At 20.3% G+C, this 23,182-nt stretch overlaps 5 protein-coding genes and 1 pseudogene across 5 annotated transcripts, besides 1 other annotated feature; all 6 read left to right on the plus strand.

The window, feature by feature from the left end:
- Window positions 1-2,497: 2,497 nt before the first annotated feature.
- PBANKA_1246400 (BIR protein) lies at window positions 2,498-3,651 on the plus strand (the record flags this gene model as incomplete). Its single annotated transcript, XM_034566558.1, has 3 exons — window positions 2,498-2,512; window positions 2,621-3,475; window positions 3,565-3,651. 3 exons carry the CDS (start codon window positions 2,498-2,500, stop codon window positions 3,649-3,651), a joined length of 957 nt encoding a protein of 318 aa, XP_034423143.1.
- A 2,349-nt stretch (window positions 3,652-6,000) lies between these two features.
- PBANKA_1246500 (BIR protein) lies at window positions 6,001-7,193 on the plus strand (the record flags this gene model as incomplete). Its single annotated transcript, XM_034566559.1, has 3 exons — window positions 6,001-6,015; window positions 6,154-7,038; window positions 7,128-7,193. 3 exons carry the CDS (start codon window positions 6,001-6,003, stop codon window positions 7,191-7,193), a joined length of 966 nt encoding a protein of 321 aa, XP_034423144.1.
- Window positions 7,194-9,398: 2,205 nt separating this feature from the next.
- On the plus strand, window positions 9,399-10,329 carry PBANKA_1246600 (cleft-like protein 1; the record flags this gene model as incomplete). The annotated part of the gene is made up of 2 exons (XM_034566560.1): window positions 9,399-9,467; window positions 9,646-10,329. The coding sequence occupies 2 exons, from the start codon at window positions 9,399-9,401 to the stop codon at window positions 10,327-10,329; spliced, it is 753 nt and encodes a 250-aa protein (XP_034423145.1).
- Window positions 10,330-13,374: 3,045 nt separating this feature from the next.
- On the plus strand, window positions 13,375-14,503 carry PBANKA_1246700 (BIR protein; the record flags this gene model as incomplete). The annotated part of the gene is made up of 3 exons (XM_034566561.1): window positions 13,375-13,389; window positions 13,497-14,327; window positions 14,417-14,503. 3 exons carry the CDS (start codon window positions 13,375-13,377, stop codon window positions 14,501-14,503), a joined length of 933 nt encoding a protein of 310 aa, XP_034423146.1.
- A 2,363-nt stretch (window positions 14,504-16,866) lies between these two features.
- Window positions 16,867-18,018, plus strand: PBANKA_1246800 (BIR protein; the record flags this gene model as incomplete). The annotated part of the gene is made up of 3 exons (XM_034566562.1): window positions 16,867-16,881; window positions 17,019-17,852; window positions 17,938-18,018. The coding sequence occupies 3 exons, from the start codon at window positions 16,867-16,869 to the stop codon at window positions 18,016-18,018; spliced, it is 930 nt and encodes a 309-aa protein (XP_034423147.1).
- Window positions 18,019-20,495: 2,477 nt separating this feature from the next.
- Window positions 20,496-21,619, plus strand: PBANKA_1246900 (annotated as a pseudogene).
- Window positions 20,496-21,619: a sequence feature (PIR protein, pseudogene;~BIR protein, pseudogene).
- Window positions 21,620-23,182: the final 1,563 nt, after the last annotated feature.

Consider the following 23,182-nt stretch of genomic DNA (forward strand, 5'->3'; position numbering starts at 1 on the left):
AAATGTCTATATTGTATATATTAATATAGATATTGACTATATATGAATCCATATTATTCTATATGATAATTGCCTATTATATAAGCCTTGATAACCCAGAGCTATATTGAATTATGAATATCATAATATGTTTCTTTATTTGATGAAAATTTTATTTAGTAAAACTTATAACTTGTATCATATTTATGTTGATTCAAATCGTATTTTTATAACCGAACAGTATAATATTATTATATATGAAGGTGTAAATTATAATTATATTAATTTGGTACAATTGTCCACACAACAACATATATTCATATTAATATGTATTTTTAAGATTAAATAAACATATTACCAATATATAATAGATATTCATAAAATATAGATGCATGGAATACCGATCGAGAATCGACAATACAACATTATCTATAAAAGATGTTTTATACATCTAACATTTTTAGTAATACATAAAAAATGCACTATATATATGTGTATAATAAATTCATAAATTATAAATATATATAATACTCACTTTTTTCATATAAATAATTTACATTTATGTTAAAATTATAATTTATATTGATATAAATAGTTCTCTATATATTAATTTATTTACTATAAAGGTATAATAATATATTAATCACTATTAGTTTTTAAACATTATAATTTTGAGGTATATATAAATTGGAAATATATATTTAAAATTGTTAAAAGATAAAATATAGATATATTAATAAAATTTAATGTTATAGTTTGCTATAATACTTATAAATAACCTGGTATATAAAATTAACGTTGTTGTTCTAATATATATAATATTGTATCAATGACTAAAACTGAAATATGTTAAATTTGGGAAACATATAAAATTATATATTAACGCAAAGTATATATAAAAAGTATGTAATAATTAATTTAATTTGAACTAATAATATTTTTATTATGTTACTATATATATACAAATTCGCAGATATGTAATTTAAATATAATGTTTTTACAAAATAATATAAATGTTCTTAAATACTTGATTTAAAAACTATGAAACGCGGGAATATTATACATTGCTTTAAAGTATTTTTATTAAACGCATTAATTATTCCGTTGTACTATACAGTGATATAGCAGTAACAATAATAATAGTAATAACAATATATAAACGTATTAAATATGAACAAATATATTATGTTAAATTGATACATTATGTGGGCATAAATTCATTATATATATTATTAAACTTCTAATAAGACTAAAATTGTATACATACACAACCAAATGAAATATTACAATTTTGATTTAATATTTTTTTAATGTGCTAATATTAGAATTAACTCTATAAAGCAAAATAATATTAATGATTCTAGAGTTTACTTAAAAATATAGTTTTTCATCATAAAACTAAATATATTTTATTATAATGTATAAAAGCAAACTATATATTTAGAAAATAATTCTAAAGCATTTTTAATGTATACATGAATTGAAAGCTTTAATGGTAGAAAATATAATTAAACTATGTAAAATAAATAAATATTATATGGATACATCCTTGTCTTAAAAAAGTATAATTCCCTTATCTCTCCTATCTAAAATGTAAATATAACAATTTAATTACGCATAGTTTTCTATAATACTTTATAATTTGCATCAATACTTATTTATGTATTAATATTTACTAAGTATGATTTTAAAAACAATATGCATCCAAAGGCTTATTTAAGCTTATAAATAGCATAATAAATGCAATTCAGTGCTAATTATCGTTTTAAACCGAGGAAAATATGTGCAAAATATATTATAAAATCATCCAATAAGGAATATTTCTAAATTAAAATATATAGAAATACAAATAATGTTATAAGACTCATTAAATGAATTATTAATTTATCCACATTAAATAAAAATAATATTATAATTATGTAATTTGCATAGAAAATGGAGCATTCAACTTAATTTGTAAATATTATAATTTTAATAAAATATTGATATATATTATAAGAAACAAGTATATAAATATTTAATATATTTTTAAAAATTTATATTTATATACCTTTAAATATTATAGTAATAATATAATTTTTTATTTTTTAGATTAAACAATATTTAAGTTTTAGGACGTTATTTATTTTTTCTATTAAAGCATATATATAAGAAGATATATTCTAAATTCATTACAATGTTACTTTAATCTTTATAATAATGCTCATATGAGTGTTATTAAGGATAATATTTTATTCAAAATTGTATTATATATACATATGATAAAACATGTATTAAACACCCTAAAACAAGGTAATTTATCTAACTATCATAACAAAAATACAATATTCTTTTAGTAATAATATTATATTATTATTATATATTAATTTTAAATTGAAATTAATAATAATAAAAATATTTTTATCTACAGATAATTGCTGTATATAGGGTTAAATAATTGTATTACCTATTTTAGTATATATATATATATAATATGATATCCCCTTAACCTAGAGATTATAAATTATATTCCATCATAATGAATGATGATCTAGTATATATACTTTTTTATATTATATTTCCTATAAACTTCATTAAGCTTTATTTTAAAAGCATTTTCTTAATACATATTTTTACCATTTTTTTTTAAATGGTTTCTTAGTGTCAAAATTTTGATCTTTTGAGGATGCATTTACCCGATGAATTAACCGAAAAAGCAAAACTCAATTTTAATGATGATTCGGATTTCAAAAATTACTGCCCTAATGGAAGCTGCAATACTGATCTCGAAAAAATTACGGCTGGATTTTTATGGTTACTTGGACAATATTTTACTAAATACTCAAAGAAAGGTCATATTGTAAATGATATTAAACCATTTTTTCTATATATTATTTTATGGTTAAGTTACAAATTAAATCAAAACTCAGAGCACAAAACCAACCAAATAAACGATTTTTATACTAATCATGTAATTAATAGTGGTAAATATAATAGTTTTACAAGTGCTGCCTATAAATTTACAGATCTTAAGGAATTCATAGATGGACAAAAAGATTTGTTTAATATTAATATTAAAGACCTTTCTAAATTTTATGATGCATCCAAATTAATATGTAGTATGTATGGTAAGGTTGCACAGAATAAAACAAGTGACACACTGTCAAATGCTGCTAGTTTTGTTAACAAATATACAACCCTTAACAATGACTGTAATATTAAAGGTACCGTACGTAGTAAAATATTTTCTACTTTATCAACTGATTATGATAATATAAAAAATGAATGTAAAGATGCTCAATGTAGCAATTTTCCAATCCTTCCAGCGATAAAAGCAACACAAAATGCTACAAAGGGTTCTAAACAAGCTTCTGAAACTATTTCTGTAACTAATTCTGTAAAAACTTCTGCACAAACATTTGAAGTTACATCATCAAGTTCGTCGATAGGAAACAAATTATTTACAGTTTTATCGATATTTGGTGCAATAGCATTTCTTTTAGGAATTTCTTATAAGGTAAATAATAAGGAATTAAAAAATTATTTTCATTATATATATGCAAACATTAATAAACAAATCATACGTTTCTTAACATTTTATATTAGTATTCGTTATTTGGATTTCGGAAACGAGCTCAAAAACAATATTTAAGAGAAAAAATAAAAAATATAAAGAAGAGAATGAATCATTAATATATGATTTGAAGAGAGTGAATATTTCAGGAATAGTAATAATGATTTATATATTTTAAGAAACTGTCTATTGAGGAGTATTCTTTGCATAATTTTTATATAGTTTTTACGTTGTGGGACCCATATTCGGGTTAGGGCTAAGTATTATATCTTTATTTATTTTTTTATAATTTGTACACTAATTTAATATTTAGTTCATTCCGTATGTTTAATCACGAGATGAAACTCAAAGCCTAAATATGCAACAAAAAAGGGGCATTGCCATTAATATTAAAGGGGTCACATATCATATTTTCCATAAAGTATAATATATACAATTGAGTGTTCATTCCGATTTAATATGGTTAAAATAAAATGTCTATATTGTATATATTAATATAGATATTGGTTATATATGAAGCCGTATTATTCTATATGATAATTGTCTATTATATAAGCCTTGATAACCCAGAGTTATATTGAATTATGGATATCATAGATGTTTCTTTATTTGATGAAAATTTTATTTAATAAAACTTATGATTTATATCATATTTATTTTGATTTAAATCGTATTACCTAACTGAACTGTAATAATAGATATTCATAAAATATAGATCCATGAAATATTGATCGAAAATCGACAATGTAACATAGTCTATAAAATATTATTATGCTTCTAACATTTTTTTAAGTTTTAATTGTAGTTATTATTATCTTTTTGTATTTTACATTTATATTATAATTAATTAGTACTAATAAAAGTTGATTTATACGCTCTAATTTATTTATCATAAAAGTATAATAATAGATTAACCACTATTAATTTTAAACTTGACAGTTTTGAGGTATAAATAAATTATATTTTAAAAGATTTAAAAAATAAAATATAAGTATATTAATAAAATTTAATATCATATTTTGTTGTAATAATTTTTCTAACAATTGTAAATCATATGATAGACATAATGCGTTATTATTATATTTCTATATATATAATATAATAAAATACTCTATCAATAATTAATATTGAAATATTGTTTTATTGCGAAAACTTCATATAATTAAATGTTTTTTTTCGAAAAGATACATAATAATACATTATAAAGGTATCATTTTTATATATTTTTAAAGGTCTAATTTGGGATATGTAGTTTTATATTATAAAAAACTGGATCATTGGAGAATGTTAAAGACTCGATCAACGTTAAATTTCTTTTTATTATTCCATATTAACGCGTATTATATTATCATTGTTTTACCCTGAATTAATAAAACATATAATTTTTAATAAATTATTTGATTGTATATACGCTGATAACTATAACAATAAAATATATAGGATAAAACTGAACAATTCAGAACATTTATCCAATATTTATTTAAATTTATATATTAAAAGAGCAAATATATCTTATCTCTCTCCTCTTAAAGGTAATATAACAACCTAATTAAACATAGTTTTCTATTATACTTTAAAATTTGCATCAATAGTTATTTATGTGTTAATATTTAATTTTTACTATATATTATTTTAAAAGCAAATTGCATTAAAGGATTATTTAAACTTATAAATATCTTAATAAATGCGGTTCAGTGCTAATTGTCGTTTTAAACCGTGGAAAAGATGTGCAAAATATATTATAAAATTACCAAATAAGGTATATTTTTTAATTGAAGTACGTATGAATAAAAATAAAGTTATTGAAATGGATATATATTAAATAAAAATAATATTAAAATTATGTATATGTAATTAAAAAAGGTAACAATGGAGCTTATTTTGTAAATGCTATAGTTTTAATAAAATATTGGTATATAGTATTAGAAACAACTATATAAATATTTAATATATTTTAAAAACGATTATTTATATACTTTTAAGGATTATAATAATAATATTATTTTATATTTTTTAAATTTATACAGTATTTAAGTTTTAGAAAGGTAATCATTAAAAAATAAGATATAAATATATTCCTTTTCTATGTTCAAGCATAAATATAAGGAAATCTACATTAAATTCTTTATAAAAGTATATTAATTTTTATAATAAAGTTATACCAGATGTTAGTAAGAATAGCATTTTTTGTATAAAATGCATCAAACCTATATTTAATCACAATTTTATTAAAAAACCCTCTATTTAAGGTAATTTAGCTAATTATCATAAAGAGGAATATAACGTTTTTTTAGTAATAATATTATTTTATTATTCTATATTAATTTAATTATTGAAAAACTTGTATATTTAACTACGGACAGTTGTTATATATAGGAATAAAGTGTTTGGGTCACATATTTGGGGTAGTGTATATAAAACAGCATGATTCTATTCAATTTAAAAATCAAAAATAAAATCCAATTATAATGAATGACTATGTGGTATATGCACTTTTTAATAATAATAGTTTTCTTTACATTTTTTGATATTGTATTACATATAAATATCATTAAACTTTATTTTAATAAAATTTTCAATAATGCACATTTATAATGATTGTTTTTAAATGTTTTTTTTAGTGTAGAAGGTTCCTTCTTGTAAGGAACTGGCTTCCCGATCAATTGAATAGTGAAGGAAAGTATCAGTTTATTAGTGATAAAGATTTCAAAGAGCATTGTAATAATAAAATCTGCAATACTGATCTTGAAAAAATTAATGCTGGATGTTTATTGTTATTTAATCAATTCTTTGGAAGTTCTGATTTGTTTAAGTATCATAATAACATCAATATTGTTGATTACATTATGATATGGTTATGTTATATGTTAAACCTAAAGAAAAGTGTAGAAGGAATCACCAATCTACAACATTTTTATGATACATATATAAATAAACAAGAAAAGTATACACATTCTATAAATGGTGTTACGGGGTATAGTAGTTATAAGGAACTTATAGATAAAACAAATATGGTGAGCATGGATATTAAAGATATATCTAAATTTTATGATGTATTTATATTATTATGTGAAATGTATATTGAATTTGATGGAAAAAGTCTAAATTGCAATAAATATTCGGGAAAAGCTAAAGAATTTGTTAAAAAATATAAAAAACTTAAGGAAGATTCCAATATTACTGGAAATAGCTCATATAATAAATTATTGTCTACACTATCAAATGATTATGATAATTTTAAAAAGAAATGTAGTAGTTTTAATTGTAAAGATTTTCCACTCCTTCAAGAGATAAAAACAACACAACCTCATGTACAAAGTTCTAAACAAATTCCTGAACAAACTGTAGAAACTTCTGAACAAAGCCCTGAGCAAACTGTACAAACTATACAAAAATTAGAACAGATTTCTGAAGTTGCATCATCAAGTTCGTCGATAGGAAACAAATTATTTACAGTTTTATCGATATTTGGTGCAATAGTATTTTTTTTAGGAATTGGATATAAGGTAAATAATAAGTAATTAAAAAATGATTTTCATTATATATATGCAAACATTAACAAAAACAGCATACGTTTATTAACGTTTTATATTAGTATTCGTTATTTGGATTTCGGAAACGACCCCCAAAACAACATTTAAGAGGAAAGTTAAAAAATTAAAGAAGAGAATGAATCATTAATATATGATTTGAAGAGAATGACTATTTCAGGAATAGTAATAATGATTGACATATGTTAAGAAATTGTCTATTTTGCCATAATTTTTGCATAATTTTATATAGTTTTTATGTTGTGGGTCAGGTTTATGTTTGTGGATCCCATACTCGGGTTAGGGTTAAGTGTTACATTACAATTATTTTTTTATAATTTGATAACATTTATTAGTTTAAAGAATTGTTTTAAATATGTATAGGAAATAAATTATTAAAATATGTAAAGGATAATTGTAGTTTTTAATATTTATATTAAGTCTAAATATGTAAGAAAAAATGAGGATGAAAATAAACGAATAAAAAAATATATTTTTATAAATTATAAGAATTGAATTTCGTGTTAATACAACTTAATGTTAAATGTGTTGAACTATTTATTTTTTATATTTTATTGTTAATTATCAGTTAATGGCTTATGGTGAAATTGATCAAATATTGGAATCGATATAGAAAGATTATTCCAAAGTATCGATTTCATCCTCGAAGAAAACGTTGATTTAAATAATTACAATATTTAATATGAACAACTGGGGAATGAGGGAATTGAAAGAAAATAATTTATTATGATTTCCTTCATCAGTGGCATCTGAATCGGATGATAAATGGAATAAGTGGAGGAGGAATTAATTTAAATGGAATAGAAGTATTAAGTACTATTTGGAGGAAATATATTTAAAGAAGGTAAGCTACTTTAAAGGCACATTTATTTAAATACCCATTATTTTAAGAATTAGTATAATGTTTTAAAAATAATTTTCCACTTGAAAATGTTATATATTTTGGTGATTTTTACGCTAGTGTTTATGTTAGTATTTATAAATTGGGGAAGAAGTAGGATTATCAAATATATACAAACTTATGCAAACATATGCACAGTTATTAATTTTTTGTTTATAGAAGGAAAAACGATTATTTATATGATAAATTTAATTAACTTATATTTAAGTCAAATTTAAAAATATATAAATTTAAATAATAATAAATAGTAAACTTGCCTATTCATATAAAGAAGTATTATGTATATATGATATATGCCAAGAAGTTGCTTCTTATTTTATAATAAAACATAAAGAAATTTTCTATATGGTGAAATTCTCTATTATAACTGAATTATAATATTTATTTGACTTAATTATTATTTATAAAAGTCAAAATATTGTAGTGTTTAAATACAAAAAGCGTCTTAACATCTGTTAAATGAATATAATAAAAATAAAAGTTAATAACATTAAGTGCATTTCATTTTTCGACTTGAGATAAAAATAAATTGGTATCTCATTCAATATATTGGTTCTATATGTATTATTTTTGTGATTTAATATTATAATTTGATTATTTGTTTGAGTCACATTTGAAAATATTAATGTTTTATATTATTTTAATAAAAATAATATATTTGATGCTGTATATTCAGAGATATGTTTATAAATAAAATTATTACATATCAATATATAAAAAAATATATTTTTACACAAAATCGGTAAATAAAATGGAGAATATTATTAAGTAATACTTAAAATTGGAGAAATATTATAATAAAATATAATAAATTAGAAACGATTTAAATGTAAATATCAATGGTGCTTTGCTAATGTTTTCATTATGTGTTTGTATTTATTCATATAAAAAAATATATCCAATATTTTATTATTTTAATAGATATTTATTAATGTGTTCATATGTAAACAATAATAGGAAAATATAAGTTTATAAAATATTAAAAACGTACCACTAAAATCACCAACGTATTATAAATTATATTAAAAGCCTATTTGTATACCAATTTTCCAAAAAATATATTTTATGGAAAATTATTATATACATATATTTTTTTATAATTAAAATATTAAAAACGGTGTATTTTTTAGAGAAGAGTTAATATTTCTTTGAAAAAAAATATAATATATATATCCATAAACAATTTTAATGAAATAACGAAATTTATTATAACAATTACATTAATTAATTTTACAAAAAGTGTAGAAAGTTAATAAATAAAATAAATTCGTTTTTTTTATAGATATATTCATTTATTCATAAATTTTAGAACAAAAAACTAGTAAATATTACTATTTTGTGAATAAATATCAAGTTATCACCATGATCTCAAACTACATATATTAGTTCATTTATTTAATAAATAAAGGTAAAAATGAGAGTCAGTATTTTAAAATATGTTCTTTTTTCAATTGTTATTTGTTCTTTTGAATATGCCAAAAATGTAAGCTACACTTTATTTTCTTTTATTATTAATAATATTTCACTATAGTTTTCGTATCTATTTGTTTCACATTAACCTTATATTATTGTCTCATGTACTGGTAAAACACGTGTGTTAAGTTAAAGAAACAATTAAAATTAATTGCAAATATGTTAATAAATATTTTATTTCTTTGCAGGAACTATACTTTGTAAACGATAAAGAGATATACCTTGGAGGGAATGTAATAAACTTTAGAAATAATAGGATATTAGCATATGCAGATAACCAATTTGATTTAAATGAATTTTATGAATCAACTTTGAGTCTTGCAAGTCAACTTGGTGATTGTGTTGAAGGTAACAAAGAAATAGCACACCTTCGAAATATTATAGATTCACATATAAAGAAGCATAAAGGAAGTAAAACATCACTTGATTTAAAAAATGTAGATAGTAAGACAAAAAAAAAAATTAATGAACTTCGAAAAGAATTAGAAGAAGTAAAAAAAGAGCTTGATAATAAAAGAAATGATGAATTAGCAATACAGCCGATAGAGAATAAAAAAATAATAAAAAAAGATGGAAATAGTTCTGTATCAGAGCATGAAGACTTTAAACAATTGAAAAATAATGAAAATAATGAAAATAATGAAATTACATCAAGTAATCGTCATATGAAATCAAAATTGACTAAAAAATATAGAAAAGAAGCAATCAAATACATCCTGTCGTGGTTGACACTTGTAGCAGTTTCTGCTTCGATACCAATAATAGGGTTGCCGAGCTTAATGATACTACTCATACCGTCTGGGCTTTCCATATTATTTTTCCAGTGGAGACTTATTAAATGTAACTTTAAATTAAAAAAAATACCAAAATAACCACTTTTTATTATTATGCTTTATTATACATGCTTAAATGGCTATAAATAATATAATTAATACTTTATGCCATAAAAGTTATACTTTTTACATTTTATATAATAATTAAATATAATTTAATTGCTTGTTATATTATTATATATCTTAATTTGATATATAATCATGTTATATAATTAATTTATTTGTGATTACAATTTGTTAAAAACTCATTTGTCTATTTCCATGCACATATATTATGTATTAATGAATTTTTAATGTACTAGTTTTTAGCTAGTATTTATAATTATTTTAAATAAACAAATTTAAGCACACTATTAATAAAATTATAAGCTATATTAATGGTTCAAATTTAGGTTTAAAGTTGCATTTTGGAGAACTCGTATTTGGGGTCATGGTTCTGTACTGTTGGTTATAGTTTTGCTCTATGGAATCTATTCTTTGAGTTAGGGTAATATTTTTATTAATTTGTTTATAATTTGATCATATTTATTTGTTTATAAATTGTGATTAAATATATATACTATACCCATATGTTTTATCTTGAAATTAAGTCCAAATATGTACCCCCCAAAAGAGCATAGCCATTAATACGAAAGGGTTTACATAACATTTTTTTCCATAAAGTGTAATATTGATTTAATATGATTAAAATAGCATATTGAATATATTAATATAGAAATTGATTATATATGAATTCATATTATATATATCATAATTATTTATTACATAAAACTTGTTAATACATAGTTATATTGAATTATGCATATCATAATATATTTCTCTATTTAACGAAACATTTTATTTAGTAAAACTTATTATTTGTATCACATTTGTTTTAATTTAAATCTTATTTTGATAACCGAATAGTATAATAATTTTATATATCAGAGTATAAATTATAATTAGATTCATTTGGAACAATTGTCTACATTATAATATAACTTCAGGCTAATGAGTATATTTGTATTGTTAATTAAACATATTACCAATATATAATAGGTAGTCATAAAATACAGATGTATAAAATATCGATCGAAGTTCGATGACACAACGATATCTATAAAATATGTTTTATGCATCTAACATTTATAATAATAAAATAAAAATTGCACTATATATACAATATTTTTATAAGTTTTAATTGTGACTATTCCTTTTTTGTGATCCCTTTATATTTGTATTAAAATTAATTAGTATTAATAGAAGTTGCTTTATACGCTTTAATTTATTTATGATAAAGATATAATAATATATTAATCACTATTAATTTATAAATTTGATAGTTTTGAGGTATAAATAAATTATATTTTAAAATATTAATAAAATTTAATGTTATAGTTTTTTATAATACTTATAAACAACTTGTTATATAAAATTAGCGTTGTTGTACTAATATATATAATATTGTATCAATGACTAAAACCTGAAATATGTTAATTTTGGGAAATATATACAATTATATACTAATCCAAAGTATATAGAAAGGTATGTAATAATTAACTTAATTTAACTAATAATATTTTTGTTATGTTACTATATATATATAAAATCACAAATAAATTGTCATTACAAAATAATATGTTCTAAAATACTTAATTTAAAAACTATAAACAAGGAAATATTATACATTGATTTAAAGTATTTTTATTAAGCGCACTAATTATTCCGTCGTACTATACAGTGATATAGCAGTAACAATAACAATATTAATAACAATAGATAAAGTATTAAATTCATTTGATTTGAATGCGTTGATATATATTAATTATATTTATTATTAAACTTGTAATAAGAATAAAATTGTATGCACAAAAAATCAAATGAAATATTATAGCCTCCAACGAAGTATGCCTTTAATGTGTTAATATTAAAACTAACATTACCAAGCAAAATAATATTAATAATTCTATAGTTTACTTAAAAATATAGTTTATTATAAAACATATAGTACAATATTATTTATTAAAATTAAAAAGCTAACTATATATTTAGAAAAGTAATAATTATAAGTTATTTTTAATGTATACATTAATTGAAAGTTTTAATGGTAGAAAATATAATTAAACTATGTAGAATAAGTAAATTTTATATGGGTACATATTTGTCTTAAAAAATAATACTTCCCTTATCTCTCCTATCTAAAATATAAATATAACAATTTAATTACGCATAGTTTTTTATTATACTTTAAAATTTGCTTCAATACTTATTTATGTGTTATATATTTAATATTTACTAAGTATTATTTTTAAAAAAATGTGCATTCAAAGACTTATTTAAGCTTATAAATAGTATAATAAATACGGTTTCAATGCTAATTGCCGTTTTAAACCGTGGGAAAGATGTGCAAAATATATTATAAAATCACCCAATAAGGTATATTTTTAAATTGAAGTACGTATGAATAAAAATAAAGTTATTGAAAGTGTTAAAATATAATTGGAGCGCATATATATTAATTAAAAGTAATATTAGAATTGTGTAATTTGCATAGAAAATGGAACATTCAACTTAATTTGCAAATGTTACAGTTTTAATAAAACATTGGTATATAGTATTAGAAATAACTATATAAATATTTAATATAATTTAAAAAATTACTATTCATATACTTTTAAAGATTATAATAATAATATAATTTTTTATTTTTTATATGTTTGCAGCATTTAAGTTTCAGGATATTGTTTATTTTCTATATTAAAGCATATCTATAAGAAGATATATTCTAAATTCATTACAATGTTACTTTAATTTTTATAATAGTGCTCATATGAGTGTTATTAAGGATAACAATTTATGAAAAATCGTATTATATATATACATGATAAAACATTTATTAAACACCCCCAAAACAAGATAATTTATCTAACTACCAAAAAGTATATATTGTTCCATATTAATTTTAAATTGATATTAAGAATAATAAAAATATTTGTGTTTACATATAATTGCTGTATATAGGGTTAAATAATTGTATTACCTATTTTAGTATATATATAATATGATATCCCCTTAACTTAGAAACTATAAATTATATTCATCATAATGGATGATACTCTAGTATGTACATTTTTTTATATTATATTTCCTATAATCTTCATTAATTTTTATTTTAATATCATTTTCTTAATACATATTTTTATCATTTTTTTTAAATGGTTTCTTAGTGTCAAAAATTTGATCTTTTGAGGATGCATTTACCCGCTAAATTAGGCGGAACCGCAATATATAATATAGAAAATATTAGTAATTTCGATAATTACTGCCCTAATAGAAACTGCAACACTGATCTTGAAAAAATTACGATTGGATTTTTATGGTTACTTGAACATTGTTATTCTATGTCCAAAAATAAAAGTCATGATATAAATAGTATTAATGCATTTTTTCTACATATGATTTCATGGTTTGGTTACCAATTAAATCAAAAGTTAGAGCATAGTTCCACCCATATAAACGATTTTTATGATAAAAATATAAAAAATAATCATAAATATAGTAAATTTACACATGATGCCTATACAATTGGAGATCTTAAGGATTTCATGGATAAACGAAATGATTTTCTGAATATTAATATTGAAGATCTGTCTAAATTTTATGATGCATTCAAATTATTATGTAATATTTATGGTAATGTTGCAAAGAATCAAACAAGCGACATACTGTTAAATAATGCGAATGGTTTTGTTAAAGCATATACAGAGCTAAACAATAAATATAATAGTGAAGGTGCCCCACATAGTCAAATATTGTCTGCTTTATCAATTGATTATAATAATTTAAAAAAGGAACGTGATAATATTCCATCCCTTCCAGAGAAAAAAACAACACAAGATAATGTGCAAAGTTCTAAAGATAACTCTGAACAAATTTCTGGACAATTTTCTGGACAATTTTCTGAAGATACGTCATCAAGTTCATCGATAGGAAACAAATTATTTACAGTTTTATCGATATTTGGTGCAATAGCATTTTTGTTGGGAATTTCTTATAAGGTAAATAATAAGGAATTTAAAAATAATTATCATTATATATATGCAAACGTTAACAAAAATATCATACGCTTCTTAACGTTTTATATTAGTATTCGTTATTTGGATTTCGGAAACGAGCTCAAAAACAACATTTAAGAGAAAAAATAAAAAATATAAAGAAGAGAATGAATTATTAATATATGATTCGAAGAGAGTGACTATTTCAGGAATAGTAACAATGATTTATATATTTTAAGAAACTGTCTATTTGGAAATAAGTAATTTTTACATAATTTTTATATTGTTTTTATGTTATGGGTTAGGATTAAGTATTACATTGCATTTAATTTTTTATAATTTGAACAATAATTATATATATGCACTATACCCGTATGTTTAATTTCGAGAAGTTCAAAAAACCAAATATGCAACCCAAAAGTGGATATAACCATTAATGTAAAAGGGGCTGTATAACATATTTTCCATAAAGTATAATATATACAATTGTGTGCTCATTCCGATTTTATATGATTAAAATAAAATATGTGTATTGCATATATTAATATAGATATTGATTATATATGAATTCATATTATTCTATATGATAATTGCCTATTATATAAGCCTTGATAACCCAGAGCTATATTGAATTATGCATATCATAATATGTTTTTTTATTTGATGAAAATTTTATTTAATAAAACTTATGACTTATATCATATTTATTTTGATTTAAATCGTGTTATCCAACTGAACTATAATAATATAGATTCACAAAATATCGGTCGATATTCGACAATACAACGTTATCTATAAAAGGCATTTTATGCATCTAACATTTTAGTAATACATAAAAAATGCACTATAGATATATTATAATAAATTTATAAATTATAAATATATATAATACTCATTTTTTTCATTTCAATACTTTGCATTTATGATATGTTCTAATTTATATTGATAGGAATAGTTATATATATATATATTAATTTATCATAAGGTATAATAACAGATTAATCACTATTAATTTTAAATTTTAAAGATTTGAGGTATAAATATATTATTTTTAAAATAGTTAAAAAATAAAATATAAGTATATTAATAAATTTCATGTTATAGTTTGTTTTAATAATTATAAATAATATGATAAATAGAATAACATTATCATATGCCTATACATATAACCTAATAAAATACTTTACTAATAACTATTATTAATTATTAATTTTATCGAAAAGGCACATAACAATACATTATAATGATATAATTTTTATATATTTGTTAAAGATCCAAATTGTGATATGTGATTTTATATTATAAAAAACTGGATAAATGAAGAAAGTGTTAAAGACACAATTAATGTTAAATGCCATTTTATTATTCCATATTAACGCGTATTATATTATCATTGCTTAATGAATCATCATTTTTAAATTTAAAATAGCACTGTTTTATCATAAAATTAATAAAATATAGAATTTTTAATAAATTATTTGAATGTATATACATTGATAACTATAAAAATAAAATATACAAGATAAAACTGAACAATGCAAAATAGTTAACGAATATTTATATAAATTTATATATTAAAAATGAAAATATATATTATCTCTCTCCTACTAAAGGGTAATATAACAACCTAATTAAAGAGTGTTTTCTATTATAATTTAAAATTTACATCAATAGTTATTCATGTGTTAATATTTACTATATATTATTTTAAAAGAAATTTACATTCAAAGGATTATTTAAACTTATAAATAGCTTAATAAGCATGAATTAGTGATAGTGTCGTTTTAAACCGTGGAAAAGATGTGCAAAATACATTATAAAATTACCAAATAAGGTATATTTTTAAATTGAAGTACGTATGAATAAAAATAAAGTTATTGAAATGGATATATATTAAATAAAAATAATATTAAAATTATGTATATGTAATTAAAAAAGGTAACAATGGAGCTTATTTTGTAAATGCTATAGTTTTAATAAAATATTGGTATATAGTATTAGAAACAACTATATAAATATTTAATATATTTTAAAAACGATTATTTATATACTTTTAAGGATTATAATAATAATATTATTTTATATTTTTTAAATTTATACAGTATTTAAGTTTTAGAAAGGTAATCATTAAAAAATAAGATATAAATATATTCCTTTTCTATGTTCAAGCATAAATATAAGGAAATCTACATTAAATTCTTTATAAAAGTATATTAATTTTTATAATAAAGTTATACCAGATGTTAGTGTGAGTAGCATTTTTTGTATAAAATCCATTATATATATATTTAATTAAATGTATTAAGTGACCCTCTATTTAAGGTAATTTAGCTAATTATAATAAACAGAAATAGAACGTTTCTTTACTAATAATATTGATTTATTATGCATAATAATTTAATTATTAAAAAGTTATAATATATTTAACTACAGGCAGTTGCTATATATAGAGTTAAAGTATTTGCGTCACATATTGGGGACAACGCATATAAAACAGCATGATTTTACTAAATTTACAAATTAAAAATGAAATATCATCACAATGGATGCAAATATAGTATATGCATTTTTTAATAATAATAATTTCCTTTACATTTTTTGATATTATGTTATATATAAATATCAATAAACTTTATTTTAATAAAATTTTCAATAATGCATATTTATAATAATTTTTTTTAAATGTTTATTTAGTGTAGGAACTTCATTTATCTAATGACGAATCTTCCCGATCAATTGGACAATAATGGAAAATATCAGTTTAAAGAAGATATACATTTCAAAGAGTATTGTTCTGGTAATAATTGTAGTAATGAGCTCGAAAAAGTTAATGCTGGATGTTTATATTTTTTTAATACATTCTTTAAGAATTCTGATTTGTTTCAATCTGTTGCAAAAAGTAACATCAATATTGTTGATTACATTATAATATGGTTAAGTTATATGTTAAACCTAAAGGGAAATAATAATGGAACTAGCAATCTAACTTATTTTTATACTACAAATATAAATAATGATAAGTATACAAATTCTATAACAGGTGTTGATGCTTATAGTAGTTATAAGGATCTTATAGATAAAAGGCACGATTTGAAGAAAATGGATATTAAAGATATATCTAAATTTTATGCTCCATTTAAATTATTATGTGAAATGTATTCTACATTTGGTGAAAGCACGTCAAATTGCACAAAATGTTCGGAAAAAGCTAATCAATTTGTTGAAAAATATAAAGAACTAAATGGAGATTCTAGTAATACTGAAGGCACTTCCTACAATAAAATATTATCTACATTATCAACTGATTATAATAATTTAAAAAATAAATGTAGCAATATTGCATCTTTTCCAGAGATAAACACATCAACAAATACTGCAAAAATTACTAAACAAACTTCTGAACAAACTGTGCAAAATTCCGCACAAACATCTGAAGTTGCATTATTAAGTTCGTCGATAGGAAACAAATTAATTCCAGTTTTATCGATATTTGGTGCAATAGCATTTTTTTTAGGAATTGGATATAAGGTAAATAATAAGCCAATTAAAATATATTCAACAAGTAATTTATGAATATAAGTAAATTATACATTTTTTTTAATTTTTATATTAGTATTCATTATTTAAGTCTCGAAAACGATCTCGAAAACAACATTTAAGAGAAAAGCTAAAAAATAAAGAAGAAAATGAATAATTAATATAAGATTCGAAAATAGTGACACGTTCAAGAATATTAATAATGATTGATATATGTTAAGAAATTGTCTATTTCGAAGTAATTTTTTACCATAATTTTTATATAGTTTTTATGTTGTGGGTCAGGGTTATGTTTGCGGATCCCATATTCGGGTTAGGGTTAAGTATTACATTGCATTTAATTTTGCATAATTTGAACACTAATTAAACATATATATATTATATCCGTATGCTTAATATCGAGATGAGGTTCAAACATGCACCCCAAAGGGGTTCTTCCATTAATATGAAAAGTGTCACATAACATTTTTTCATAAGTTATAATATATATAATTGAGTGTTCATGCTTATTTAATATTATTAAAAAAAATGTCTATGTTGTATATATTAATATAGATATTGACTATATATGAAGCCGTATTATGCTATATCATAATTCCTATTATATAAAATTTTTTAATCTATGGTTATATCAAATTATGTATAACACAACATGTTTCTTTATTTGATGAAGCATTTTATTTAGTAAAACTTAGTATCATATTTATTTTAATTTAAATCGTATTTTGATAACCGAATAATATAATATTATTATATATGAAGGTATAAATTATAATTAGATTCATTTGGTACAATTGTCTATACTACAATATATATTCATATTAATATGTGTTTTTAAGATTAATTAAACATATTAGCAATATATAATAGTTAGTCATAAAATACAGATGTATAAAATATCGATCGATATCCGACAATACAACGTTATCTATAGAATGCATTTTATGCATCTAACATTTTTTTAAGTTTTAATTGTAGTTATTATTATCTTTTTGTATTTTACATTTATATTATAATTAATTAGTACTAATAAAAGTTAATTTATGCGCCATAATTTATTTATCATAAGGTATAATAATAGATTAATCACTATTAATTTTTAAACTTTATAGTTTTGAGGGATAAATAAATTATATTTTAAAATAGTTAAAATATTAATAAAATTTCATATAATATTTTAATAATTATAAATAATATGATAAATAGAATAAAATTATTATATGCCTATACATATAACCTAATAAAATACTTTACTAATATTGAAATATTGTTTTATTGTGGAAACTTCATATAGTTAAATATTAATTTTATCGAAAGACACAATAATACATTATAAAGGTATCACTGTTATATATTTTGTTAAAGATCCAATTTGGGATATGTGGTTTTATATTATAAAAAATCGGATAGATAAAAGGTTAAAGACTCAATTAATGTTAAATTTCTTTTTATTATTCCATATTAGCATGCATTATATTATCATTGTTTAATGAATCATCATTTTTAAATTTAAAATAGCATTGTTTTATCATAAAATTAATAAAATATAGAATTTTTAATAAATTATTTGAATGTATATACATTGATAACTATAAAAATAAAATATATAAGATAAAAACGAACAATGCAAAATAGTTAACGAATATTCATATAAATTTATATATTAAAAATGAAAATACATATTATCTCTCTCCTACTAAATGGTAATATAACAACCTAATTAAAGAGTGTTTTCTATTATACTTTAAAATTTACATCAATAGTTATTCATGTGTTAATATTTACTATATATTATTTTAAAAGAAATTTACATTCAAAGGATTATTTAAACTTATAAATAGCTTAATAAGCATGAATTAGTGATAGTGTCGTTTTAAACCGTGGAAAAGATGTGCAAAATATATTATAAAATTACCAAATAAGGTATATTTTTAAATTGAAGTACGTATGAATAAAAATAAAGTTATTGAAATGGATATATATTAAATAAAAATAATATTAAAATTATGTATATGTAATTAAAAAAGGTAACAATGGAGCTTATTTTGTAAATGCTATAGTTTTAATAAAATATTGGTATATAGTATTAGAAACAACTATATAAATATTTAATATATTTCAAAAACGATTATTTATATACTTTTAAGGATTATAATAATAATAGTATTTTATATTTTTTAAATTTATACAGTATTTAAGTTTTAGAAAGGCAATCATTAAAAAATAATATATAAATATATTCCTTTTCTATGTTCAAGCATAAATATAAGGAAATATACATTAAATTCTTTATAAAAGTATATTAATTTTTATAATAAAGTTATACCATATTTTATTAATAATAGTATTTTTTGTATAAAATACATCAAACCTATATTTAATCACAATTTTATTAAAAAACCCTTTATTTAAGGTAATTTAGCTAATTATCATAAAGAGGAATCTAACTTTTTTTTAGTAATAATATTGTTTTATTAAGTATAATAATTTAATTATTAAAAATTTATAATATATTTAACTACAAACAGTTGTTATATATAAGGTCGAAGTGTTTGCGTCACATATTTGGTGCACTGTATATAAAAACAGTATGATCTTACTCAATTTACAAATCGCAAATAAAATTCGATTACAATGGATGACTATGTGATATATGAATTTTTTAATAATAATAATTTCCTTTACATTTTTTGATATTGTATTATATATATCATTAAACTTTATTTTAATAAAATTTTCAACAATGCATATTTATAATAATTTTTTTAAAATGTTTATTTAGTGTAGTAACTTCCTTTATCTAACGATGGATTTAAAATATGATTCGAGTAATAAAAACTATCAAATTATTAATGAAGATCATTTGAAAAAGCATTGTGATAACGAAAATTGTGGGAGTGATTTCGAAAAAATTAGTGCTGGATGTTTATATTTGTTTGATGCGTTCTTTAAGAATTCTTCTTTGTTTGAGTCTGTTGCAAAAAATAACATCGATATTGTTGAATAAATTATTATATGGTTAAGTTATATGTTAAACCTAAAGGAACAATTATGATCGACGACGAATCTAGAATATTTTAATAAAACATATATAAATAGTAATGAAAAGAATACAAATTCTATAAAAGGTGTTACGGAGTATAGTAGTTATAAGGAAATCATAGATAAAAAAAAGGATTTGTTGAATATGGATATAGATAGTAATATTATATCTAAATTATATGATGTATTAAAATTATTATGTGAAACGTATTCTGCATATGATAAAAACAAGAATGATTGCACAATTTTTTCAGAAAAAGATCAAAAATTTGTTGATAAATGTAATGAACATAAGTAAGATTATAGTATTACTAAAAATAGTTCATATAGTAAAGTATTTTCTACTTTATTTACTGATTATCAAAATTTAAAAATTAATTGTAGCAATATTTCATCCATTCTAGAGACAAGCACATCACAAAATTCTGAACAAAGTGTACAAAATTCTGCACAAAGTTCTGAATCGAGTTCTAAAGTTACATCACCAATTTCGTCGATAGTAAGCAAATTAATTCCAGTTTTATCGATATTTGGTGCAATAAATTTATTTTTGGAATTTCTTATAATGTGAATAATAAGGAATTAAAAATTTTTTTTCATTATATATATGCAAACATTAACAAACAAATCGTACGTTTCTTAACATTTTATATTAGTATTCGTTATTTGGATTTCGAAAAAAATTAAAAAAAATAAAGAAGAAAATGGATCATTAATATGTGATTCGAAGAGTAATGACTATTTCAGGAATAGTAATAATGATTTATATATGTTAAGAAATTGTCTATTTTGAAGTAATTTTTTACCATAATTTCTATATAGTTTTTATGTTATGGACCCGAGTTAGGGATAAGTATTATATTGCATTTAATTTTTTATAATTTGATAACATTTATTAGTTTAAAGAATTGTTTTAAATATATATAGGAAATAAATTATTAAAATATGTAAAGGATAAGTTGTAGTTTTTAATATTTATATTAAGTGTAAATATGTAAGAAAAAATGAGGATGAAAATAAACGAATAAAGAAATATATTTTTATAAATTATAAGAATTGCATTTCGTGTTAATATAATTTAATGTTAAATGTGTTGAACTATGTACTTTTTGTATTTTATTGTTAATTTATGGTTAATGGTTTATGGGGCAATTGGTCGAATATTGGGATCGATGTAGAAAGATGACTCCCCAGTATAGATTTGGTTCTATAAGAGAAAGCTGATTTAAATAATTACAATATATAATATGAGAAACTGGTGGAGAATGAAAAGAGATAGAAAAACGTGAAAAGGGTTATACATTGAAGAAATTGTAAAGTCGTAAATTGAGTTGATGAGAAAATGGGATTATTAAAGATATCGAAAGTTATGTAGGTCGATCCTGTACCATTTATTTATTTATTTATTTATTTTATTTTTTTATTTTTTTTTATAAAAAAGAACAATTATTTATAATTATAAATTTAATTAACTTTTTTTTTCGAAGTTAAACATTTAATATTAACTTATATTTTATTAGTTAATGTTTTGTTTCGATTTGGGTTTAATTTTATATTCTTCATATAATAAATAATTCTTTCATAATTGATATATATATATATATAAATTACGAAATATATAATTTATATAAGACATAATACATTTTATAATAGTTAAAATGAACATATATATATAGATACGTTTTATAATATATTTCGTTAGCAAATTTCCTAGTAACTCCCAAAAGTTATATATATAATTATGTTATTATTACAAAAGATATAGATATAAATGAACAAAATGATTTATCAATAACTAGGCCTGGAATATTTTTAGATTATGTCAACATAATATAGATATTATATAAAAGTATATTTATTGAACTTACATGTTCTAATAATATTTTTTGTTATTATGCATATATAAATTAATAAATAGGTATTATAAATATTTCGTTTTACTAAGGAGAATATATATGTTTTAAAATATTTTATTCTAAAACGATGAAATAAGGAAAGTTTTTACATATATTTAAAGTATTTCTATTGAGTGCAATAATAAGTTTTTTGTAACATACAATGCTTATGAGTAGGAATAATATTATATTAATATGCTACTAAATAGTAATAAATATTTAGGCTTATTTAATTGGATTATATGGATATACGATAGTTATATATATTATTAAACTTGTAATAATACTGACAATGGATAAAATGAAAAATGAATATTATGGCATCTATCTAATTACACTTTTAATGTGATATTAGTATTAACACTATCAAACAAGAGAATATAA

The sequence above is a fragment of the Plasmodium berghei genome (assembly GCF_900002375.2).
Source record: "Plasmodium berghei ANKA genome assembly, chromosome: 12".
Lineage (NCBI taxonomy): Eukaryota > Apicomplexa > Aconoidasida > Haemosporida > Plasmodiidae > Plasmodium > Plasmodium berghei.